At 39.3% G+C, this 27,697-nt stretch overlaps 2 protein-coding genes across 2 annotated transcripts in view; one reads left to right on the top strand and one right to left on the bottom strand.

Annotated features, from left to right (window-relative positions):
- On the bottom strand, positions 1-16,126 carry RNFT1 (ring finger protein, transmembrane 1). The gene is made up of 9 exons (XM_053454594.1): positions 15,886-16,126; positions 12,455-12,888; positions 11,141-11,217; positions 7,001-7,101; positions 5,936-6,089; positions 5,071-5,229; positions 2,243-2,308; positions 1,102-1,203; positions 1-889 (listed from the first exon to the last, which is right to left on the bottom strand). The coding sequence occupies exons 1-9, from the start codon at positions 15,909-15,911 to the stop codon at positions 755-757; spliced, it is 1,254 nt and encodes a 417-aa protein (XP_053310569.1). The 5' UTR covers positions 15,912-16,126; the 3' UTR covers positions 1-754.
- Positions 16,127-16,649: 523 nt separating this feature from the next.
- Positions 16,650-27,697, top strand: part of LOC128473690 (uncharacterized) — a 140,821-nt gene continuing 129,773 nt past the window's right edge. Inside the window, exons 1-5 of the mRNA XM_053455944.1 lie at positions 16,650-16,859; positions 22,509-22,655; positions 23,197-23,308; positions 25,034-25,146; positions 27,132-27,255. Coding sequence (XP_053311919.1) covers positions 16,755-16,859; positions 22,509-22,655; positions 23,197-23,308; positions 25,034-25,146; positions 27,132-27,255 — 601 coding nt within the window. The 5' untranslated portion in view covers positions 16,650-16,754. The remainder of the gene's footprint in view (positions 16,860-22,508; positions 22,656-23,196; positions 23,309-25,033; positions 25,147-27,131; positions 27,256-27,697) is intronic.

The raw sequence follows: 27,697 nt of genomic DNA, 5'->3' as shown, positions 1-27,697 counted from the left end.
ATTATTAACAATGACATTTCTAAATGACCCCAAACAGTAGTGTGTAATTATATATATATTAAATTTTTTTTTTAAGGGTTATAGTTACTTGAATAAAGCTCTGGTGGAGTGTACACAATACCGTAGAGGTCCATCTATATATTTGCTAGAAGTGGCTAGTACAATGAACAAGTAAACTTTAGTGCCCTATACAATGGTTCATTGCAAAAGCATAGATGCACCTTAAATCGTTACCCTTTCACGAAAGTCTCATATGAACAAGTTCTGTATGTAATCTAATGGCCAGTAATTTTTATATATATTTAGCGACAATAAAATTACCTTCTTGGGATGTAAGTGCATCCTTTCAGGCCAGCACAACATATAGAGCATACCTAAATTAAAACTCATTCAAATAGGACTTAGTAATTTTTACATGACAACTTGCATTATATTTATGCAATGTTTGTCATGTACGTATAGGAAGTTAAAAATAAAAGATTTCATTTCAAACTGATGCAAAAATATAAAGATCTCTACTATGAATAGACATTTCATCTTTGCACTGCAAATATTGCTCACATCACACTTATTTACTAAATTCAATTGTCCTCCTTATATAAAGCATTAGCCCTCTATTATACCAGAATGCTAATTTCCTGAAAGTTTGGAAACGTTTTTCCGATATAATAATAATAATAATAAAACAAATTTCTTGGTAAAAGGATTTTGTTTTGTGCTGTATGTATATTTATATTGCTAGAAAGGTTTAAGCCTAGAACAGCCGAAGTTGAAGAGATGTAGCCCCATCTTTCCACTTGTGATTGTGGCTGGAAATCACTGTCCGGCAGAGCGGGCACGTTTTCTCCCTACTGAACCATAATGAGATGCACTCTTCACAAAATACATGCTGCGGGAAATAGAAAAGAAAAATTATAGTTCATTTGATTTCTCTTTGCTGGAAATGTAACTGCACACCCCTTCCTTTCCTTAAGTGTGCTAATATGCCTTTACAGGTTTTAGGTTTTTGTGATCAAATTGCTATCTTTCACCTCGTTATGCATCGAACACAAGAACAATCTCATACGTCATATACACTTCTTGATCATTTTTTTTCCTTACCTGGCATACCAGTGCAATTGGTTTTGTAAATTCTGCTTGGCAGATAGCGCATATATCGCCGGCTTCTGAGCACTGTCTATTGGAAGCAGCCACCCCATAGGTCTGTGAGACAACACAAAATTAGGTGTACAAAATGTTTCCACAACTTGCTTGTTAAATATAAGCATCTACACACTACTTTAATTTACATTTTTATCCAAAATGGGGAAAAAACCCTTTCCTGGTCATTTTAAATTGAAATTAGAATGACAAGTTTTTCCCCATTTCGTTGTGTCAATACGAGACAACAGTAACCTAAAATGTAAGCACTCCGTAGAAATTCCTAAATATGTCATAGCCTATTAGCCATTGAGTTCCAATGTTTCTGCACTGTGAGTAGAGTGTGTTGTGATCCACTGTGAGATAAGCATATAGCAGTGACTGTGATCCTGCTGCATGAAATAAACGCTTACAATGCAGAAATGACAGCCAGACAAAGGCATCACTTCCAAGTGATTAACAGGAGACTTGCACCCAGGCTCTCTGCAACAACAGCAGGGGATGTGACTCTGCTAAAACCACATTACTGCGATCTCTTTCACAGGCCACCACCAACACACTATCAAAAAGTATAGGTTTCAGTTTATACATCGTTTTTTCTATAGTCAATTGCGGTCTTCCTCACCTCTTCAAATACATGAAATTTAAGTGAATTGAAAGTGCAAGTAAATGTGCAAATTAATACAGTGAATTATTTGATCGCAGACAAACCTTCCAAAATTAACTATGTGTTGTTGAGGGCCAGAACAGCCCCTTTTGGAAGAGAAGATCACGGTTACCAACCTTACAGAATTCCAACTCCCAATTTACTGAATATACACCCAGTGCAATTTTAAACAACAATAATTCAAATAGTGTTGTATGAATGAAAGATTCAATGTGATATTCCCCGAAAGGCAGTAGAGGGTTGGCTGTGTGAATTGTCAAGTAACCTTCTCTGACCTTCTTATTATTTCAACCCATGCTTTATTCTGTGCAGTGAAACCGGTAAACAAACACACCAAGATACACTAACAGACTAATAATTAAACTGTTTATTAAACTATATAGTCCTTTTGCATGAATAAATAGAACTAAATACATGCTATTCAACAATACTTACAGGCTGAGTGAAAAATGTTGCTAATATAGTTGCAGATTTCTTCCACTGTCCAAAAATGACCAAAAGCTGGAAAGAAAATCACATCCTTAGTACGTGTAACATTTTGAGAGGTATTCATTAAATGTGTTTCTTTCAGTATGTTTAATATACTTTAAAGTTAATTGAAAATATCCATAACTGGAGTTTCATGGTGATCTTGATTCACTCAACAATGCAGGTTTACAGGACCATATCACACAAGAACAGGTGTAACTCCTGCTTTTGATTTTTTTTATGACATTAAATAAGCATGCCAACTGTTCAGCACCTTTCCATTACACAATATAAAAAAAGGGGATTTAGTATTAATGTTTATTTATATAGCAACAACAATTTACATAGCTTTTCTTACAATACATATATTTAACGGATATGAAAAAATAGAATTGACAGTGCCATGCAAAATGCCAGTGTTTAATGGTTAACAAGACATCCTGCATGAAGGACACATCCTGCCATAAATGTTATCTGGAATCCAGGTCAGACCTCACCATAAAGTTAGTGGAACATGAAGAGCATCCAAGCTGGGCATCTTCAAAGGATGCCAGATGTTCTGTCCTGCGTGCCACAAAACCTACAGGGGACCAGGCACCTAGTATCTTCAGAATTATGATTTGAGAAATATGGTTTCCATAACATGAAGATGTTCTGTGTGGTGACAGTGTGACCTCCAGAATGATCGGAAACATGATGGGAGGGGCTCTAAAACAGGGCCAGTGAAGGTATCAGGGTGGGTGTTTGGTACCTGTACACTTGTAACAACATGGGGGACGTGACCATCCCAAAATTTTTAACACGCAAGGTACCACAGCAACAAAATACAATGTAAAAAAATATCAGACAGGAGTCTGATGCTAGGTTATACGACCCAGCTCATTGGGAGTGTCCTAAAGTGGCTGGGCTGTCCACCCTCTTCCCCACGCGTCATCAAAACGTAACAAACAAAAGGAGGACGATTCTTATATGAATGGGAACCAGAGTATAAGAATTCGAATTTCCTTTATTGAACTTATTTTTACAAGGAGCTTAACATCTGGAGAGTCCCACAGATTATTTTATTTTTGTTATATGTAAGTTTTCTGTGTTATTCCTGTTTATTTTAAAACTGTTTTGTTTGTATTATTTTGTTCTCTTTTACTGTTGTTTTTATAAGCACTGTGACCATTTTAGACGAAATATAAATTATCCAGTTCGAGGTCTCCTAAGCTATTTTTAAAAGACCTTAAATAGAACTTGGCGGTGGCAGCAAATAAAGTTTTGAGGTTGTGGGGTAAAAGGGTTAAAGTGTAGTTGCTCTGGGCCCGGCGCGGAAAGCAGTAAGTGGGCCTGCAGGCTGGTTTTTAACCATTAACTCTTTTACACCCTTGTTCCCCCTTAACATCCCAGTGACAGCCAGAAAGACAGCGGGTAGTGTTTCCTCCTCCTGTTGCTGGGTGTTAAGGGGTGGCCGTGACAGACAGACAGACTAAGGTAAAGATGGCCCGGCTCACAATTTTACACGCTAGGGGATAAACAAATGTAATGATGGAGCAGCTTGTGATACTAAAGTCTACCCATCAACATCATTTGCTCAAGTAAATAATCCATTAGTTTCCTGTCTCAGTTCAATACATTTTAATACGTTTTAATATGTTGCAGTATATGTGAAATTATGAAGGGCGAACCCTGACAAGTTTCTCCTATTACCTATATACCGTATTTGCTGATTATAAGACGACCCCCCAAATCTTAATATTAATTTAGGAAAAAAAGAAAAAGCCTGAATAAGACGACCCTATAGGAAAAAAGTTTTACCAGTAAATGTTAATTCATTTAACCACTTTTTTTAATAAAAGGTATGCTTGAGAAAAATATTTTGGTTTTATTTCCTTCTATTTTCCAACCTGCCCCCCAGTTATGCACATCTGCCCCATAAGTGCCTTATACCCCCTATATGCCACTGTGCCCCATGATATGCCTTTTAACCCTATATGCCACTGTGCCCCATGATATGCCTTTTAACCCTATATGCCACTCTGCATATTATGGGGAAGAGTGGCATATAGGGAGGTTTAAGGCATTTCAGGAGGCAGAGTGGCATTAAAGGGGTTAAAAGGCATTTCACAGAGCACTCTGCCTCCAGAAATGCCTTACACCCCCCATTTAACACTCCCCCTCCCCCTCCAAACTTACCGGTGCTTCTGAGTTGGGGGGGGCATAACACAGGAGGGTCCAGGTCCCCTGCATCTGAGCCCCAGGTGCTTAGTCCGGGCAGCATGTAGAGCTCCACGCGAATCGCGTAGAGCTCTACACGCTGCCCGGACTAAGCACCGGGGACTCAGAAGCACCGGTAAGTTGGAGGGGGCATAACACAGGAGGATGCAGGTCCTCTGCATCGCTGCGGGGGATCTGGATTTTAGTCTCATAATCAGACCTATTTGAGGTCTGATTATAAGACGACCCTGATTATAAGACGACCCTGATTATAAGACGACCCTGATTAAAAGACGAGGGGTATTTTTCAGAGCATTTGCTCTGGAAAAAACCTTGTCTTATAATCGAGCAAATACGGTATTTTACATGGCCAACAAAGATGTTTTTGCATGAGCAGCCACTCGGATGCCTTTTTCTTTTTTTTTTTTTTAAATGGTACTGTAAAAGTGCAACACTCCTGCAGAAACCCACTGGATGTATTTATGGATTCCAATCATCACAAACTGCAATGTAATATCATCTTGATGTGTTAGAAAGTAAAAGTAGGTTGTCCTTGTTAGAAGTTAGTAATAGTACCTAAAGCGTCCTCTACTTACTTTCAAAACGAGGTAGAGCAGAGCCAGCAAAATGCCAAAATGCCATACAGCTCCACTGGTTTCAGACCCATAATCTATTAGGTAGCGGAACCAAACCGGTGTTGAAACAAATGTGCAGTAATACTGAGAGATTTCTTCTAAACACATGTACCAGTAGCCCTAGGAGAGAGAAAACAGGGCGTAATGTTCTTTTGGTTTTAAAGAAATTGAGACAAGGGTCCACTACCATACAGAAGCATAAAAATAACCAATAAATTAGGAAGGCTTCACCTAGGAAGAGAATGCATGTCCACGGTTTTGTACATATACCACTGGTGTCTTATTTAGTACTAGTCATGGCTGGTCACGGCTACACCCAGATGCCTTGAAACCGCGGTGAGGCATTGAGGACAGAAAGCTCAAAACGAGTTCCGTATTATTGCACTGCATTGCTGGTTAAGCCTATAAAGACTGGCATGAATGTATTTCATGATATTTGTGTTGTAAAAGAATAACATTCCTCCTTAACACAAGTTGCCTAGGGTTTAGGACAAACAGGCCAAATGATTAGTGAATTTAAAGAGCATTTAAGAATTAAAAGGAATAACCAATAAATATATCATTTCTTTTAATTTTAATCACAACCTAAAGTACTGTTAAACTGTTTAGATCAATATAAGTACATAAATACATTAAAATTCAATCTGCATAGCTGTGAATAATGAGCTATACAGCTGAGAAAAACAGGATTGTATAAACTACAATTTTATGAAATTTGCCATATGAAACAAAAAAAAGGTTTATTCATTGATCAAAAAAATAATAAAACATCTCATGTACTGCCCCAATAAGTCAAGCACATTCTTTGCCATAGTCTTGCTCTTACCTTGGACTTATAAGACAAGAAGAAAGAAGGCACCAGCAGAACCAAACATTTAAGGCCCATGAAGAAAAACTTCACAACAAAGTCTGTGATCCCCACAACCCACAAAGCATCCCAGAACTGTAAAGGACCAAGGGACGGGTTCATGAAGATCAAGCTAGTGGACAAAAGAAGGCAGACATTACCAAACAGGAAGCCATTATTCTTTCTAATGAACAGACAGTGACTCACTAATGTATAGAAAGAAACAATGAAAATGTGGTAAGGCAACATTACTCCTAAAATAAGATTTATTAAAACACAAAAATTACCTATAACACCAGAGATTAAAAAGGACCGGCAAGGACAGCTACAATGGTACTCGAGTACTCACTGTTCGCTATATTTTGGTGAAGGTTGCTGTAGGCTGACAACAGGTGGAAAGCCAACGTTCTTAATACATAATACATTAGGATCTCTAAATCAGGGGCACAATCTCAGTTTTGGCTAACCTGAGTCTGTAGACATTGCCTGAAAACCCCAAGAGCAAATGTTTTCTTTACCAAACCTAAAATCTAAAAGCTGAGTTTTATTTATTAGTTTGGATTTCTTTTCAGTTTTAAAATGAGGCAGTAATGAGACAGTGAGGCCTGTTGATTCTTCTCTGGTAGCGAGATCCCCAATTTTTAACTTTACTTTTACTATTTTGATTATTAATGGGGTTGTTCTTTTCTGAACAATAGCATCTCACGACATTCCAGACTACAACAGGGAAATCTTTTGGATTTTCAACTTTTTGGTTTTTACTTGTCTGTTTGTAAATAGGCAGGTTGTACCCAATGTGGCTTTGTAAATGATTAAAGCTGTGTTTTTCTAATGTTTCAGCTGAAATGTGTTTGACAGCGTGTGTTTGACAGCGCGCGCACACACAAATAAATACTACAAAAAAAATGTTCTACTTCAGACTTTCTTGTCTCAGCTCAGTTTGCTGATTGCGAGCTACTCTGTCCTCAAAACAACTGTGAAAATCAGCTCCAATTTACATGAAAAAACAATTGCTCTTTGTGCCAAAGCAATAATGCTACAAACCTGTAATAAAGAGCCTGAGAGTAAAATGTATAATACAAGAAGAGTGATGAGCAGGTCAAAAACACCAGGAGCCAAATACATTGCACTCTGGAACATTTTTCCTGGAAAAAAAGAAATTTATTAAATACCTGTCTGAAAAATAAAACTTATAAATTTCAGCTTTTGGGCAGAAACACAAAGAGTAAATAAAATGCAAAGCAAATTTTATATTTCGTATATAGCCTTCAGCATGAAAACGGAAAACAAAAAAAAAAATAAAAAAAGGAGGGGTCAAAGTAAATACATAAGAAGTAAAATTACTGAATACGTCATACCTTTTGTTTCCATTTATTATTTAACCAGGAGTTTACTTCCATTGTTGTCCTTCCATTTAACTAATTTTTAATATGATATTTATATGTAATATGATATTTATATGTAATGTGATATTTATAAATGTTTTGTATACTGAATATTCAGAATGTGAATGGTAAATTATTTTTCTACTGCGCTATACCTGTAATTTTCCAATGTCACTTTGTGAGCCTACCCTTTTGTTTGTCATTCATGTTGGTAGAGGCAGTGGCATATTATGGTTTAGGCCAACTAGGCCTAGGGTGGCAGGTCTGTGCCACCTAGGGTAACCACATATCCCAGATTGATTTTATGTCCCGGGCAGCATCAATCTGGGACAATGCCGTCTTTTTTTTTTTTTTTGATGCAGAGGAGAGAGTGGGGCGCCGAGCGGCAATCTCCTCCGCGAGGCCTCTAGCTCGGTCGTAGTGCTGGCATTTTGTGCTGAGTGCCGGAATATTCCGGCGTGAAGCAGGGCTACCACGGCAGCAGAGCAGGGAGACAGAGTCTGCAATGTGGACACCAGGGCTGGCCTTTGGAATGTGCAACCTGTGATCTATGCCTGTAATTAAGGGGGTTTATCTATACCTTTAATGCTTTCATGAGTTTTTAATGTGAATTCCAATTGATCTATACCTGCAAGCTGAGTTTGTGAGTTATTCTGTTGATCCATATCTGCTATGTTTCCATACATTATTTATGTATACAGGGTTTGTATGTCATATTCAGTTGATCTATACCTGCAATGTTGGGCTTGTGTGTTCTGTTGATCTATACCTGCAATGCTATGTTTCCATACATTACTATTGTATACCTGCAAATGCAATATTTTTTATGTCTGATTCTATGCCTTCAGTGCCGAGTTCACATGTGAATTTCAATTGATCTATACATGCAAAGTTGGGTTTGTGTGTTAATGTGTTGATCTATACCTGCTATGCTATGCTTCCATACATTATTTATGTATACCTGCAAATATAAGGTTTGTATATCTTATTCAGTTGATCTATACATGCAAGTGCTGTTTTATGTGTTGTTTATTTGATCTATACCTATGTTTTGGTGTGGGAGCGGAGGGAGCGATTGCATGCTAGGGGGCATGGAGCAGGGCCCAAGGAAATGCTTGTGTAGGGTCTAGGGCTGCAACTAACGATTATTTTCATAATCGATTAGTTGGCCGATTATTTTGTCGAAATAATTTAATAAACAAATGATGTTAAATACAAACAGCAGAATAAAAAAAAAAACTTTGATAAAATGCATTTAAAATGCATTTATTGTCTGCATTTAAACGCTGCCTCCCACATATGCCACGCTGCCTCCCACATATACCACTCTACGCTGCCTCCCACATATACCACTCCATGCTGCCTCCCACATATACCACTCCAGGCTGCCTCCCACATATACCACTCCAGGCTGCCTCCCACATATACCACTCCAGGCTGCCTCCCACATATACCACTCCACATATACCATTCCACGCTGCCTCCCACATATACCACTCCACATATACCATTCCACGCTGCCTCCCACATATACCACTCCACATATACCATTCCACGCTGCCTCCCACATATGCCACTCCACGCTGCCTCCCACATATGCCACTCCACGCTGCCTCCCACATATACCACTCCACGCTGCCTCCCACATATGCCACTCCACATATACCATTCCACGCTGCCTCCCACATATACCACTCCACATATACCATTCCACGCTGCCTCCCACATATGCCACTCCACGCTGCCTCCCACATATACCACTCCACCCCCACATATGCCACTCCACGCTGCCTCCCACATATGCCACTCCACGCTGCCTCCCACATATGCCACTCCACCCCCACATATGCCACTCCACGCTGCCTCCCGCATATGCCACTCCACGCTGCCTCCCACATATGCCACTCCACGCTGCCTCCCACATATGCCACTCCACGCTGCCTCCCACATACCACGCCACCTCCCACATATGCCACTCCACGCTGCCTCCCACATATGCCACTCCATGCTGCCTCCCACATATACCACTCCACCCCCACATATGCCACTGTGCCTGATACGCCTTATACACCCTGATACATCACTCCATCCTCCCCAGACATGCCACGCTGCCCTCCCCACATATGCCACTCCACTCTACCCCCAGATATGCCACTGTGGCCCCAGATATGCCTTATACCCCCTGATACACCACTCCATCCTCCCCAGACATGCCACACTGCCCTCTCCACATATGCCTTATATAATGTATATGCCTTATACCCCCAGATATGTCACTCCGTCCTCCCAAGATATTCCTTATACCCCCCAGATATCTCATAGTCCCCTCATAGAGTCACAGACCCGTTCGCATCACACTGACACCATACTTTTATAAATAAGTACTGGGTTAATCTTCACTGCCCCCAGGATTTAGATTCCCTTTAGTCTGCCCCCCTTTATCTCTAACTGCACCTTAAGTTAACTTTATTAAATTAACCCTCAGTCCTCATCATTAAATTAACCCTAAACACCCCATTAACCATAACTACCCCTAAATTAACTCTAAATACCCCATCAAAACAACTACCCTAAATTAACCCTAAACACCCCATTAACCATAACTGCCCCTAAATTAACCCTAAACACCCCATTAACCACAGCATCCCCTAAATTAACCCTAAAGACCCTGTCAACCACAACAGCCCCTAAATTAACCCTAAACACACCATTAACCACAACTGCCTCAAATTAACCCCAAACACCCCATTAACCACAGCTGCTCCTAAATTAACTCTAAACACCCTATTAACCATAACTGCCCCTAAACACCCCATTAAACATAGCTGCCCCTAAACACCCCATTAACCATAACTGCCCCTAAATTAACCCTAAACACCCCATTAACCATAACTGCCCCTAAATTAACCCCCGCCTCCCCTAACTTTCAGTAGCCCAAATATTAATTTTATACTTACAGTTAGATGAGTGTCACAGCCATGTGGTTCTGGCCTTCTGGGAGAAGGAAGGGGGCAGGGCCAGTTGTCACAGTGATTACAGGGAGGGACTGGTAAGTAGGAGCTGCTGCTGTGAGTCACTCAAACGGATTATATAATGAGGGGTATTTTCTGAGCGTTTGCTCTGAAAAAACCCTCATTTTATAATCGATAATAATCGATTCAACTAATTGATAATGAAATTCGTTGGCAACGATTTTCATTATCGATTTTATCGATTAGTTGTTGCAGCCCTAGTAGGGTCCAATTTTTTCAATATAAAATGTATTGGCAGCAGGGGCTAATAATATATATATTGACAGCAGGGTCTAATATTTATATATATATATATATATATATATTGGCAGGAGGGGCTAATATTAAAGAATGAAAAATGAAATACATACATACATATACATATATATATATATATATATACACACACACACACACACACACACACACACACACTAGCCTATTTACACTATGGAGGTGTGGGTCTAGCTGGCATGACTTCAACCGGAATAAAGAATATTATCCTGCACTAATAAAACATTTGTTGATGCAACATACTGGAAGTTATATTATATATGAAATTATCTTGGTAGAAGGTTTCAAGAGTAGCCGTATCACCAAGCTCTTCTATCAGTGTTCAAAACTTGAACTTGAAGCATTTGTTTTAATAACTAACCCCATTGTGATAAATGTGTTCTTAATAAAATATATAAAAATAAAAACTGAAAGGTTTACTTTACATTTTTAACTAGTAAACCTTTGGACAATTTTGGAGTGGTAGAATTTCTTTCGAATTGAAGCTTACTTACTCTTAGAAAAACCTGATTTACAATGCATTTGTTTGCATACAGAAAAGTTGTTAGCAGACCAATTCCAACAGAAATGCCTATTAGAAAATAAAATAAAAAAGGTTAACAGCAAAAAAAATAATAATAAAAAAAAATATATAAAAAAACACGCACATAAAAAGCAACAAAAACTCAAGGGGAAAAAATATATATCAAACTAGTTGGAACTTTTATAGACCATTTATAATCTAGTTTTGTTTATTCAATCATTTAGAATAAAACATACTGGACAAAAACAAAAAACCCACAGTCTCAAAAAAGGTTGTCTCAAAAAAGATAAAGCTGACTTTAACTGTTACTCATGAACAGAAGCAACTTAAGGAAAGATCCACATCTTAGCTTAGTAGGCTTGCATTCACAGAGTCAAGAGCTAACATTCCAGGAGTTCACATTGTTCAAGTATATAAAGGTAGTAATAAGATTGAAATTTGCATTGCTATGCGTCAGTCTTGCCAGGATACCCCTGCAGGGCTAAACTTGCATTGGTCAAGGAAGGCAGATGCTCCAGGAGCATTGAGCCACCCAGCAGCAATGCCCCTACTTCCTCTTAAGTGGATGCGACATCCATTGAGGATGGGACCTATGTCCTCGAACAAGGCGCCAAGTGCCCTAGTTATGGTCCTGTTCTCATGCAAGAGCACAGACGATGCAGCAATATTCTGTTTTTCTCTATATTTTGCAACTAGTGCATAAATAGATGTATATTCAATAATACAAATATAAACAAACATATTCTTCATAGGATCCTGAAAGTTTGGATTCCCCAACCCCACCATTTTATTTGTCCATGTGACAAACAGGTGTGTTGAATCGAAGATCTTCTAGTTAACTATATTTTTTTCTTTAGTTATTAATTAGAAGTATGGTTGAGTTGTTAGGAATCATTATTTTCCCTTTAGCATGACACCAGTTTTGCTAAAAATTTAAATACCATTAATGCAAGCATGCCATTACTGAAGAAATTACGATGTACCAAGTGACAAACATTTGTCACACAGACACTCAAGTGCACTGGCACTTCACTTAATGTACAGGACTACAGTTCTTATGTGAAGGCCCCAGAATGGGGATATTAGACATTAATTCCGATCACAGTTTGCAGTACAATTTCCCATGGGTAAAGAACTATAATGTACTAGCCTTTTCTCTATGAATAGTGAGCACTTGACCTAGCTTTTAGGTATCCAAACTCATAACTGAAATACAGAGTCAATAAATACCAATAACATAAAGAGGTAGCCCATGCTACACCACCAATACCCAGACAAGAAGTACCTGCTATGTGCTGAACAATGAGTTTGGCACTGAACAGAAGAATGTATGGGAAACTTTTTTCCAACCACTGATAAATGTGCAGTGCCTCAGAGATGCTGTTGCTGTTCTCTCTTGAGTCTGTATTATTTTGTGCCTCTGTCCCATCTGCTTCATGAGAATGGGTATGACCATGTCGACTCTGAAAACGTCCATGCACGTTGGATCTAGTCTGTCTTGAGCTTGACCGTGTTCCATTGTCTGCATCATTGGGATGCAATTCTATGCTTACATGTCCAGAAGTACTTGATCCTTCTGCTGGGAGACGCAGAGCAGGAAGAGAAAGGCCAGCCGAAGCACTTTCACTCCTTCCTGTCTGATTATGGGCATGTCCAGAATTTGCCTGCATTATAAAGGGTTTCTTTTCATCTAAACTAGTGGCCTCACCGCTGCATTTCCTGAATAAGATATTAAAGGAAAATAAACTAGTTAGTACAAGTGGCACCAGATTTCAAAGGTTTAAGTCAGGCAAAACATACATACAAAAAGACAGTTTTGACTTTCAGGTATTTGATTTGAGTCTAATAAAAGTTAATTAACTACTTTTTCTTTTGATGATTAATGTTAATTAGACTTTTGATGATTAATGTTCATTATCTTCTGGACCCTGGGATTGGTCTTTTTGTACATACAGCACATTCTTTAGTAGTAACACCATCAGGAGAACCATCCAGTTACAACAAAAATCTTGGCATTCAAATAGTTAAAATACCTAGTTTTCAAAAATTTATTGTTTGATGGGGTAAATTAAATTGGCAGGGTTCAAAGATGTCCAAATAGGACATGGGCACAGACTGACCAGATGTCAAAATTCAAATTAAAAAAGTGCACCTCCCAAACGTAGTCTTTTAGACCCCAAACCACCTGACAAACCTATGCGTAGGTGGTATCACTGTACACAGGTGATGTTACTGAACACATTCTGGGGTGTTTGGAAGTGACATATACCAGGAGCTGTAAATGTATACGTGAAGTGCAATGCGTGCGTAAAAAAAAAATGAAACTACTAACATTAACTTTGACAAAATCTGGTAATAGAACCAGTGCATGAAAAAAGTTACAATACCAACATTTGAAATACCATGGGAGTGTTATTTTCAAAAATATATGGTTCGATTCAGTAAACTGCATTGTTCAACTTCAAAGATGTCCCAAATAGGTCATGGGCCCAGGATGAACAAATACACACTTCAACTGTGGCATTTTAGCCCCCAAACAACCCAACAAACCTATGCAAGAGTTGTATCACTGTACTTGCTTAACACATGTTGGGGTGATATTTGTCAGTGACATATACCAGGAGCTACAATATGCATACCTGAAATACAACCTACCCAGAATCCCTTGTGGTTGTGGCAGCACCTTTAGATTTCTGAGGAAAAACAAGCCTTCTGGTGTCTGTAGATGAGTGTTTAATAATGCTTCTACTACCCCCTTAATTTTAAATGGAAGGGTTTTACATCACCTTTACCCACCATGACTTATGTAATGGTATATATATATATTAAATTAGATGGAATGGTCATCTGAAATTATATCCAAAGAAAGCCCTTCTTGTCTTGACACAACAATACATAATTTATGTTGGTACACTAAATGAGAGAGAGGAAAATTACAGCTAAACACGAGCACTGCAAAAATGTCACGAATGGTGGAAAAAAAAAAAAAAAAAAAAAAAAAAAAAAAAGACAGCCCAGTTCATAACCCAGTTCTCAGATTTGAATCCGTCACATTCCTCCTCAATAATATCTCCTATTTCTATAAATTACGCTCCACTTTAAGTCCACCTTTCCAAATAAAAATATCCATGCCTCCAAAATGTTTCTCATTGGTGTTAAATATCCTTTGGCGCTGCTGTTCCTCTTCAGGGTTTAGAGTTAGGGTTTTTTTTTTTTGTTGTGGTGGTATATCCCACAGTGGCATAAAACATCAAGCTATTTGTTGTCATGGAAAATGCATTGTAGGGGTTAACAAGGCATATTACATGAATCTTTGCACAGATCCTGCCATAAACATAACCTGGAAACCTGGCCAAATCATACTAATACAAAACTCCCTAAAGCAAATGGACATAGGCGGTAATCTAAACGATATGCCCCGTAAGCAAACATCTGGTGTGCTTTTCACAAATGCTTTCCCATTTTCTTCATGTAGGGCACAAAAACAGTAGCATGCCAACGATCTGGTTTTAACACAATCTAGCCCTACCTCTTCCATAATGTCAAACATATCTCATTGGGTGCATCTCCAACATTTTGATTGGTTCAATATAAACATAACGTTAAGTCAAAGTAAACAAATCAGACTGTCTAGCAGAGTCAGAGTATACAAAATGAAATATAATACTCTATGTAGCCAGGAGTTTAACTCATTGATATCGTACACTATAAATTGGCTTTTTCTGACAGCTTGGTGTTCTGAATATGGTAAATCCGTACTTTTTTGTTCCCCTCATCCCATTTGTTTATTTTTGTATTTATCCCCATTTCATGCCGGTAACTCTACGAGCAGGCTTTCCAGCAAGTGCTGGTTTTCTTTTTAAAAATGGCCACACTGACGTCAAACATCCTAAAGTTATGTTTAGTGCCCACACATGCTGGGGAAGAAGCGACAAACAAGACTGAAGAACTAAAAGAGAAAAATGAAAAAAGGAACTAAGGAAGAAAAAACTAAGATAGAACAGAGTGAAGGGGAAAGATAGCAGGGATTTATCACGATGGACCGTGAGCAGCAGAGCTACAATGGGTACAACTGGTGTAACTGAGGCCCCCACAACCCCCAGATTGCAGGGGCACTATGTGTGTGAGTATGAGTTAGTATGTATGAGATCCTGAATATTTGTAATTGGGAATAGTTTAAAAAAGAATGTATCTCAGTTCCTAAATAATACTTTCGCTATTACGTTAGGGTTTATCCACTAAGGGAAGAGTTGACAGGAAAGTGTAGGTTTGACACCCTCACTTAACACCTACTATTTATATGGCGTCTTTCTCCCAGTGGGGCTCAAAGGGCTTCTTAGCACACCTCGGAAGAACGAAGCTCTGAGTTGACCCTGCAACCCTTATGTTTGAATACGTGCTGCAGTCAAGGGCATTGATCAATTGAGCTACCTGTATAATGCATAACTCAAAGTATGAGGAGACTGAAAATATCTCACAGATATTTTCCCTGCAGCAGACAGTCACTGGAGTTGGACATTCATAATGTATAGTGATGTCAAGGAGCTGAAACACAACTCCCCTTTAAGAAAAACAGACCCCATTATTTTTACAATACGTGTGCTGATGCTGCCCAAAATATTCCTTAACTAATCTAAAGCAGAACCTACTCAAGAAATATAATACATGTTTTATTAAGTCACAGGAAATCGATATTTACAAACAAAATGTACTTGCCTCTCATAACTTGGCCGGTGCTTCATGGCGAACCCTGCAGCAGATAACCCTGTCACCCATCTCTGTGCAGCACATTAAGGAGGAAAGAGTGGCAGCAGGCGTCCGGACGCAAGGGATACGGCAGTCACACGTCTCCCGGGAATCACGGGACACTCACCTACAGCAGGTTCCGGGTGCTGGTAGTGACGTCAATCAAGTAAAGGAAGCGCATTTGGTTGTCGAGGCCAATGCCCTGTTTGGGGATGGGAGATCTGCGGCACTGGTACACGTAATCAGATGGGAGGAGCCCCTAGCTGCGTATTTGCGTCGTTACCAAGAGGAAGATGCCTGGCGTCGCTCACCCTTAGCAACGAGACAATCCAAATCTCGAAACAGCGCTGAGAGACAGGTACACTATCACATTGTAAAAAAAATTAGTTTCGGTTTTATATATATATATATATATATACATATATATATATATATATATATATATATATATATATATATTTATATGTTTCTGTTTAATATATAGATTTCACAGTTTTTGAACCTGTCCTGTCCTGACAAGGCACAAACAGAGCATACAAAGGTCTCCCTGGACACATTTGAACCCGAATGCCCCTGTGCAAGGTATATTGTGCCACCTTCACTTTTGTCTGTCTGCTTTATATAGAAAAAAATAAACTAATAGTAATAAATACCTCAAACGTCCACAAAATTTCAGGTGAAGAATGCAAAAAATTACCCGTATGTTAAGGCATTGACAGATATTGTCAGGGAATTTCAGTGACACCATTTAGATGCTAAAATGACCATCCGTATTTGATAAACAGCAGTATGTGCAACTACCAGGCAAATAACAATAACTTGATTTGCATTTAGCAGGTATGGCTAAAGCTCAGTGTCGTATAAGCTGTCAAAAAACCTTTAGTGAGCCATGGCTGAACGCTTGCTATAACGAAACATTGCTACCTGGAAGTCCATGGCACAAGGTAAGTACCATTATTAATAAACATACCAATGCTTAATCTTGAAAGAGAAAATGTGACATCTAAGATTTTGTGTATATGGATAGTGGACTAGTAATGGACATTTAATACAAATGTTTTATAGTACCGTATTTGCTCGATTATAAGACGACCCCCCAAAAATCTGAATATTAATTTAGGAAAAAAGGAAAAGCCTGAATATAAGACGACCCTATAGGAAAAAAGTTTTACCAGTGAATGATAATTCATGTAAACTATGTAAACAATTTTTTTTAAAAATAAAAGCTATGATTGAGAAAAATATTTTGTTTTTATTTCCTTTTATTTTCCAACCTGCCCCCCTAGTTATGCACATCTGCCCCCAGGCTTGCCACTCTGCCCCAGAAATGCCTTATACCCCCTATATGCCACTGTGCCCCATGATATGCCTGTTAACCCTCTATATGCCACTGTGCCCAATGAAATGCCTTTTGACCCCCTATGTGTCACTCTGCCTCCAGAAATGCTGTATAGAGTGGCATTAAGGGGGTTAAAAGGCATTTCGTAGAGCTCTCTGCCTAGAGAAATGCCTTATGTCCCCCCATTTAACACTCCCCTGCCCCCCCCCCCAAAACTTACCCGTGCTTCTGATTCCCGGTGTGTAGTCGGGGCAGCGTGTAGACGTCTACGCGATTCGCGTAGACAACTTCCGCTGCAGCCAAAAGCAGGTGCAGGTTAGCAGCAGGGGTTGTCTGCGTCCATCGCGCAGACCTTCCCCGGCTGTCAGTGAGGAGAGTTCCCCCCACCTGCTATTTAATAAAAGCTATGATTGAGAAATTTTAGTTTTTTTGTTTTTATTTCCTTTTATTTGCCAACCTGCCCCCCCCAGTTATGCACATCTGCCCCCAAAAATGCCTTATACCCCCTATATGCCACTCTGCCTCCCTGATATGCCTGATACTCTCCTATGTGCCACTCTGCCCCATGATATGCCTTTTAACCCCCTATATCTGTTTATGTAAAAGGTCCTCTCTTAAGGGGGAAGGACTGTGAAACCAACATGAGTAATGAAATCAGTTCTTACAACTAAATTGGGTTTCACTCTGAAGATCCCAACCACCATTCGAGTTTCTGCGATTAATCCTTTGTGATAAAATATGCAGATTGAAATAAGAGTAAATAACACAATACCTTTACTTTTCCTCTCACTGATCTCTGGGCCTAGAAAGTTTTGTCCTCTGAAGTGACTACAAATTCAGGAGGGTGTTTTTTTCTCTGGATAAGTAAACATTAAATATATCAATTTATTACTACAGTAAATACAGTGCACACACCGACACCCAGACACGCACACCAGGACAGGCTCTGTCACACAGACACACCCAAACACACACCAGGACAGGCTCTGCCACACCAACACCCAAACACATACACTAGGAAAGGCTCTCCCACACCAACACCAAAACACACACAGCAGGACATGCTCTACCACACAGACACCCAAATACACACACACAGCAGGACAGGCTCTGTCACACAGACCCACCCAAACACACACCAGGACCGGCTCTGCCACACCGACACCCAGACACACACACCAGGAGAGGCTTTACCACGCCGACACCAAAACACACACACCAGGACAGGCTCTACTACACAGACACCCAAATACACACACAGCAGGACAAGCTCTGTCACACAGACACACCCAAACACACACCAGGACCGGCTCTGCCACACCAACACCCAAACACATACACTAGGAAAGGCTCTCCCACACCGACACCAAAACACACACACCAGGACAGGCTCTACCACACAGACACCCAAATACACACACAGCAGGATAGGCTCTGTCACACAGACACACCCAAACACACACCAGGACCGGCTCTGCCACACCGACACCCAGACACACACACCAGGAGAGGCTTTCCCACACCGACACCAAAACACACACACCAGGACAGGCTCTGTCACACAGACACCCAAATACACAGCAGGAAAGACTCTGCCACACCGACACCCAAACACACACACACCAGGACAGGCTCTATCACACTGACACACACAAGCACACACACACCAGGACAGGCTCTACCACACCAACACACTCAAACACACACCAGGACAGGCTCTGCCACACCGACACATCCAAACACACACCTACTAGGACAGGCTCTACCACACCGACACATCCAAACACATACCAGGAAATGCTCTGCCACACAGACACACACACCAGGACAGGCTCTACCACACCGACACCAAAACACACGCACCAGGATAGGCTCTGCCACACCGACACCCAAATACACCCACACCAGGACAGGCTCTGCCACACTGACACCCAAATACATATCAGGAAAGGCTCTGCCACACTGACAGCCAGACACACACCAAGACAGGCTCTGCCACACCGAAGCATAAGAAATGTATTTTCTACACTGCTTTGTCATTAACAAATTGTATTTTTGTCCCCTTGTGTATTGATGCCCCAGCCAGGTCCCCCGACTTGGAGATTTTAATGACACCTTAAATACCTTTCTAGGTGGGCTACTGCAACCACAAATGTAATGGGAACACGTGATTCTGAAATTGTGTTGCTCTCCCTTTTCACATGTCAGGCTCTTACCTTTTTAGGTGGACCACTGCAGACACATGGGATTTTAAGTGTCTTTCCTCTACCATTTGACATTTCATGCACACTGGAGTCTCTCCTTTTAATTGCACAGTATCTGTCCCTGGCCCTGCTAGAAATGTTTTGAGGGTTTTTTGGTGTCTCTCCTGCTGCAGAATGAGTGCCTTGAGTGGGAAAAAGGGGGGGGGGGATTAAAGGACATAGTGGGTATGTACACGGGCATACCCACCAGGTACTCCCTATCCTTTGTTAATGGGGATGCAAGGGGTTAAATAATTATTTGGAAACAAACTTTCTTCCTCACCCCTGTTCCGTTTCCAGTTGAATAGGAGTGTTAAAGTAAATAGCAGGGCGACATATTTTCACCCTTCTACCCGCAGTTTCCATACTGTGGCCCCATTGCATTCTTGCAAGTTATAAGGCAATAAGTACAAGTAGCATTTTGCTATTTCAAAACCATTATTTCCTAATCTGGTAATTCTGCCCCATGTGCTATTTGGGACATCTTTGAAGCTGGCCAATGCAATTTACCCCATCATACCTTTTTTTTTGATTTGGGTATTTTTCATACACATTTTACTTACAATTTACAGCTCCTGGTCTGGTCAAATGGGGTTTGTCAAATTATTGACAACGTGAAGTGAAAAAGTCTGAATAGCCGATCAGTGGAACATTTTTTTTTCTGTAATGGAGGTGGCCAAGCCAGGGCCTGGTCAGTTAACAGGGAAGTGATGCACGCTACTCTAGCCCTGTCTGTTGGAAAGAGGTGAGGAGACATCTTTAACAGGATAATGCATTGGTTCAGGAAACCTTTAGTCAGCTGGATCTTCCCCGTAATAAGGAGAAGGCATACTGGCAAGAAGACTGGAACCTTCTTGAATGATGGGTTTTCAGAGAGCAGACTGATAACAAATGCGATTGGGATTTGTGGGGGTAAAATGCCTTCCCCTGAGAATGGTTAATGGCGGGGAGGGTATTAAGAAAGGAGAAAATGGCATGTGGGCTCAGATAGGATGATGGCAGAAGTCAGGGACAGATGTGGACTGTAGGGGAATAGAAAAACATGTAAGGGTTTATAGTTATGATTATGGCAAATGGGACAAGGTATTACCTGGGTTATTTGCTGATTGCACAGGGAGATGGTGTTGCAGTTTCCCTGCAGTCTCACCCCCCGGTGGAACTGCTATCTGTCATAAAGAGTCCACTACAGCTACATTTTCAGGCAAGCATATTTCCATATTTCACACCTTGTCTTAACAATAATTAAGAGGGCACCAAAGTTAACCCTTTGAAATCAGCAAGGTATGGAGACAGGCGGGATAGAGACTTACCAGATGAAAATAAGGGGTTACAGCAGGAGATGAAGGGTTCAAGAGTGGATCAGATGCAAATAGATATTCATACCAGGTGAAAACAAGGGGTTACAGCAGGAGATGAGGAGTTCAGGAGTGGATCAGATGCACTGAGATAATCATATTAGGTGAAAACAAGGGGTTACAGCAGGAGTTTAGGGCCTCAGGGGCAGATCCGAAGTAATGAGATAAGCATACCTGTAAAAGAGAGAGGTGGTTGAGATGAATACAGATTGCAAGTTGAAGACCAGGAAAGGATGTCTGGATTATCCAGTTTAACTGGCTTGGGGTACACAGGATGATTACACCAGCCAAGGGCAAAATGAAGAGTGAAGATTTGGCCTTTATATATGATGTCTAAGACGAACAGAACCACTATACTGAAGTCGTATTTTGGCAAATAAAATTGGATTTTGCTATTTTTGCAGCAATACATGGTTTGGGCCATTGCCAGCATAAATATTTACGCAATTACTTTGCACATTGTGTCATACGCAGGGACAGACTGACCCATCTGGCAATCAGGGAGGGTCAGGGGGCCTGTCCATCATTGGTGTACTTGAGGGAGGCAGGCCAAGTGTGTGTCCCCCAGAGGCACTCTATACAGCTTACTGCTGGAGGAGCAGGACCAGTTGGGGAGATCATGGATCTCCCTCTAACTGGTGCAAAATCAAGGAAGCGGGAGGTCTGTTCATACAAACTTTTGTATCCTGCTCCCTTGCAATGCACACCGGCTGATGCTAAGCAGTGGGATATGAAGTCGTATACCAGCGCTCAGCACTGAAGTCGCACCCCTTGACCAGAAGGCAAAGCAAGAAGAGGAGGAGAGCAGGAGGAAGAAGAAAAAGAGGAGCTAGGGGAAAAAAAACAGATGCGAGACATGTTTTTCCTACTCATGTTTTAAGACATTCTTAAGTTCTAACCCACTGAGCCTTCATTAGTCAACTGGTCTCCTTGATAGACTAAGGTTAGACATTCCAATGTTTACCATAAGACAATATCGTCAGTGTTAGAACTGGTTTTGTCGTTCAGTAATGCTATTAGGGATTTTACTGTATGAGTTGTAATACCAGACTTGGCCATAGAGTGGCATTAGATGTAAACTAATATAATAAGGGAAGTAGAACAGTTGTGAGCATAATAAAATACACAGCCTGAGTATTTGTAGAAATATTTCTTTATAATTCCATTCTGCTATGTGTGAACATTTTCCTGTTACTGATATTTGATTAGACCTTGTCTAATTGCAGACAGTTGTGTGTTGCAGCTATATTCTGATGGAACCTGGAGTTTCAACTAAAGGGGAATATATCGTATTAACAAAGACGAACACGAAGATTCTTCGTGCTGTGCTTCTTCTTCTTCGTGTTCGTTTACCTGCCGCCATATTAGTTTATTAAGTATTCAGTTTGAACAACGAAAACGCACCATTCATGTTCGTTTTCATGTTCTCCCGAATACGAATGCAAGTCTAGTACAAATTTGTTAATACCATAATTCCGTGCAATTTTTTTTTTTTTCTGCTACAGGTTGTAATAATAATAATAATATATTTAACACATGTTAGTCAATCAGACATTAATTTCCAATTTGTATAGTAAAGATATTTTGAACACATTATTATTGCAATAAATCAATATACTGTATACCTCTGTGTGAAAAAAAATATTTTAATTGTAGGTCTTACACAAAATAGGAGCAGTGTTAGCGGAAAAAGTGAAGCCCGTACTTAAAGAACCTAAGAAAAAAGAAATTATATTCAAGCTTCTAGGAAAAGACTTTGTTCAAACATATTTCAGCACATATACTCATTTTCCCTCATTGCTGGTAAGATGCATAAGGCACAATACATGTCACGGGAACAAATAATATTTCACAGCATGCATTTGTTTTAATTTAGCAATCAGACTGTCAAAGTGAAAGCAATATAAAAATGGAGAGTTAGAGAAGATTTTCATTTTTTAACATTTTCCAGGATATTACAGAAGTTCAAACTTGAAATTTTAATAGATGAAACAAAATATATATGGGTTCCAGATAGCATTCCAATGTCATGTAGTCACTATCCCTTCAGTAACAACACATATACCATTTGTCAACTTCCCTCTGTCTATCTTTGCATGTTTTAAAATAAACATTTTAAAGGGTATATGAAAAAGGGTGTATTTTAATTAACATAATAAAATCCAATCAAGTTTGCTGTTCTTTAAGCCTTCAGCTTTGAAACACAAAGGGCAGTTCTTGAATGTTTGAAACATGTGTAGAGGGGGAATTACTTTTTTTTTACCTTGCAATTATTCTATTTACATTTTAACAGTTATATAACCATTTTTGCTATGATTTCATATTTCATATCTGTAATATCCAGTGTCCTCCAAACACTACCGATGCAGAATATGAGACCCTGGAAAAACAAACCCAAATCTGGCTTTTGGACCAATGCACAAAGGCAGCAGAACAAGTAGGATGCTATCCTTTAGGTGAGTACAGTTAATTGAATGTGCAATTAGTTTTTAACCCCTTAACGTCCATTGACGGGTCAGGCACGTCACACAAAAACAATCACTTTCTAATCACAATGTGATTAGTAAAATATTGAAAAAATAATAATTATGCATCAAAGGAACCATCCAGTTAAAGCAAAATGTGAAAAAAGTCCAAAAAGAATAAAATAAATAAAATTAAAAAATAAACTTTTTTAATATGAGCAAGTGCTAAAATTAGCACCGTATTTTCCGAAACATCTTGACATGGAAAGAGTTAAAGTAAAATCATTTCAAATACTGTAGGGGTGTCTAATTTTTTAAAAAATGAATGGATTGAAGGGGTTAATTTTGAGTGGCTGGTCTCAAAGATATGGCATTGACACAGACTGACAAAAATGGGGGGGGAAAGCTCACTTCCCAAATGTGGCCTTTTAACCCCCAAACACCAGACAACCCATGCATGTACTTGGGAGATGTTGCTAAACATACATTGGGGTGTTGTTTGATAGTGACGTATACTTGGAGCTATAAATTCATACCCGAAGTACAATTTGTGTGAAAAAAATACAAAAAAAATGACTACCACAAACTTTGGCAAAGGCTGGTGGTAGAATCTCATGCATGGAAAGGGTTAAAATACTAGCATTTGAAATACCTTGGGCTGTCTTGTTTTAAAAAATATATGGTTTGATGGGGTAAATTGAATTAGCCAGCTTCAAAGATGGCCCTATTATGACATGGGGGCAAAAGGACCAGATGTAAAAGTTCCTAGTAAAAAAATGTGCACTTCCTAAATGTGGCTTTTTACCTCCCAAACAACCTGACAAACCCATGCATGGGGGGTATCACTGTACTCGGTAGATGTTGCTGAACCCATATTGGGGTGTTGTTTGATAGTGATGTATACCAGAAGCTGTAAATCTATACCTGAAGCGCAATTTTAGTAAGAAAAAAACACAAAATAAATTACTACCACAAAGTTTGACAAAGGGTAGTAGTAGAATTAGTGCATGGAAATGGTTAAAATACCAGCATTTTAAATACCTTGAGGTGTCTAGTTTTTAAAAAATATATGGTTTGATGGGTAAATTGCATTGGCCGGCTTCAAAGATACCCGAAATAGCATATGGGGCTGAATGACCAGCTTTGGAAAAAAATGGTTTTAAAATAGCAAAAGGCTACTGGTACTTATTGCCCCATAACGTGCAGAAAAAAGCAAAAAAAAAAAACATTAAAACATTGGGTATTTCTAAACTCAGGACAATTTTTTTTTTAAGTGAGAAAAGGTCATTTTTTATAGTAAATTAGATGATATGATAAAAATAATGGTATCTAAAGAAAGTCCTGTATGTCCTGAAAAACACAATATATAATATGTGTAGGAGCATGAAATCAGAAAGAAGAAAATCACAGCTAAAAAGCAACGCTTTTTTTTAAAGTGAGAAAAGGTAATTTTTTTAACAAAAAAATCACCATATTTTGTCATTTTTTTTATAGTAAATTAGATGATATGAAAAAAATAATGGTATCTAAAGAAAGTCATGTTTGTCCTGAAAAACACAATATATAATATGTAGGTGCAAAATGTACTACGAGTAGGAAATAGTCTTGTCATTAAGGGGTTAATTATCCATATCCATGTTAAAGACAGCTACAAGTTTTAAATACTGCTTGTTTTTATGCTTTGAATGTAAATTTTATTTCTTTGTTGTCCTCTAGATGGTGACTTAAGTGAACTCTCGGTGGAAATGGCAGGTTTTGTAAACCATACATACAGCATTGTTGAAAAAGGGTTAGAGTTACTTCTTGCCAAACATGAAGAAAAACAAAAGGTGAGTCTATTCTCAATTCCATTGATCTGTAGTGCAGTTCAGTTCTACTTCTTTATGGGGTACTTTAGGTAAATTGTAGCATCCTTGAATGAATTAGACCTTAGAACAATATTTGCATGTGTTTATTAACCCCTTAAGGACAGAGCTGTTTTTTTTATTTTTTGTACCCTTTGTGACAATGCCTGTCTTTCAGCAATACTCATGTTTAGCTCATGTGGGTGTCACTGCCAAACACCCTAATATGTGTTAGGGTGAGAACAGTGATACATACATGGGTTTGTTTGTGTGCTAAAAGGTCACATTTTTTATTATTTAGACATCTGGTCAGTTTGTACCTATGTGCTATTTAGGACATCTTTGAAACCAGCCAATTCAATGTACCCCCTGAAACCATATATTTTTGAAAACTAGACACCCCAGTGTATTAGTTATTAGTGAGCTGGGCTCCATTGACCTGCATGGATGGCTGGAGTACCTGTAGTCAAAGTTCTCAGGAGGGTCTGGAGAGACCCTCTGGAAACTCTTTTTTGTTTTGTTTTTTTTACCTGGGCTTTGCCATAATTGAAAGGCATATAGCCGCAAGTATTATCTCTATGGATAGAAAAGTACAACATGTGGTTTCATAGGTATTACCGTATTTGCTCGATTATAAGACGAGGTTTTTTCCAGAGCAAATGCTCTGAAAAATACCCCTCGTCTTATAATCGGGGTCGTCTTCTCAGACCCCCCAAAAAATGTCTGCTGGGGCCATGCTGCTTACCGGTCGCGAGCAGCGTCTCTTCTGTTAGAAGCAGGAGGACAGGAAGCTTGCAGCGTCCTCACAGAGCTCTATCTCCCCCTCCCTCCTCTGGGGGCGGGGCCAGAGAAGTTGCTCTACAGCCGGTCCCCTGCAGAAGTCTTCGAGTGAGAGATCTGCAGTTCAGGTAAGGGGGTGGGGGAGGGTTTTTGGGTAAGTATGTGTGATTAATGTGTGTTTAATGTGTGAAGTATGTGTGATTAATGGAATGAATGAGTATTTAAATGTGTTTGTGTGTGATAGCATGGATGTGTAAGGGGGGTGGGGGTTGTAGCATGGCATAGGGAGGCTGTAATCCCACTACTATCATCCCCAGGTTCCAGCATGTACTGGCTGCCTTGGCTTGATAGGAGTGTGATTGCTGTTAGCAGTTTGATATATATATATATATATATATATATATATATATATATATATATATATCTATATCAAACTGCTAACAGCAATCACACTCCTATCAAGCCAAGGCAGCCAGTACATGCTGGGTTAAAAGGCATATCATGGGGCTGAGTGGCATATAGGGGGTTAAAATGCATTTCTGGACCTCCAGAAATGCATTTTAACCCCCTATATGCCACTCAGCCCCATGATATGCCTATATACCTCCAGAAATGCATTTTAACCCCCTATATGCCACTCAGCCCCATGATATGCCTTTTAACCCCCTATATGCCAGAGTGGCATATAGGGGTATAAGGCATATCATGAGGCAGAGTGGCAAATAGGGGGGTATAAAGCATTTCTGGGGGCAGAGTGGCATAACTGGGGGGGGCAGGTTGGCAAATAAAAGGAAATTTAAAAAATATATTTTTCTCAATCATAGCTTTTATTAAACATGAAAAAATAATTTACATGAATTAATATTTACTGGTAAAACTTTTTTCCTATAGGGTCGTCTTATATTCAGGCTTTTTGTTTTTTTCCTAAATTAATATTTTGATTTTGGGGGGTCGTCTTATAATCGGGGTCGTCTTATAATCGAGCAAATACGGTATTCATAGGTGTAAAATGAGATATCTGCTCCACGAACAAAATATATACAACAATAAATATATATTTACAGGGAGAAATAATCATGGAAAACATAAAATAAGGAAGGCTGCTCCCACCCAGTGGTATATACATATAGTGTATTTTTGTCTACAGAACATTAAAAAGTTGTTTGTTTGTTTTTTTGTTTTACTTTCAGGCATGTGCTCCAGGTGTTGACCAGTCTATGCTAAGGTCATTTTCAAAGCAACACAGAAAATCAGTCGACAGTAACAACCTTCATTTTGCATTAGGGAGTGCGGTTACATTTGAATTTAAAAATGGTATGGATAACATTTATTATATACTTAGCGAGGTATAATTTAAAAAATACAATGACAATAGGTTGAAATTTAAAAACACTACAATGATTAGGCTTTCAAGTATCTTTTTGTCTCTGTAGCTTACTGGAAGTAGTAGACATACTGCATGCAAAGTCTTACTCCTAAAATCTGGCTATTTAAATGTTTATATATTCTTTATAATTCGATTTAGCGTTTTTGAAAGCATTCTTAATACCACACAGATGTTTTTATTATATGGCTCTTGTGCTTGGCATATAATGCTTTCACAATGTACCCAATGTATACCACTTATGACCTAACTTTTTCTATATGCCATTAATGCCGAAAGTGATCTACTATGTTGGTTTTTAAAGTAATCTGGGAGCAAGGGTATGCAAGAGTATGTCCACTATATGTTTTTTCGACTTCCACTTGGTCTACC

This window comes from Spea bombifrons, chromosome 2 (assembly GCF_027358695.1).
Source record: "Spea bombifrons isolate aSpeBom1 chromosome 2, aSpeBom1.2.pri, whole genome shotgun sequence".
In the NCBI taxonomy this organism is placed as follows: Eukaryota; Metazoa; Chordata; class Amphibia; order Anura; family Pelobatidae; genus Spea; species Spea bombifrons.
Note: the sequence above shows the minus strand (reverse complement) of the source record. Positions and strands in the feature narration are given on the sequence as shown.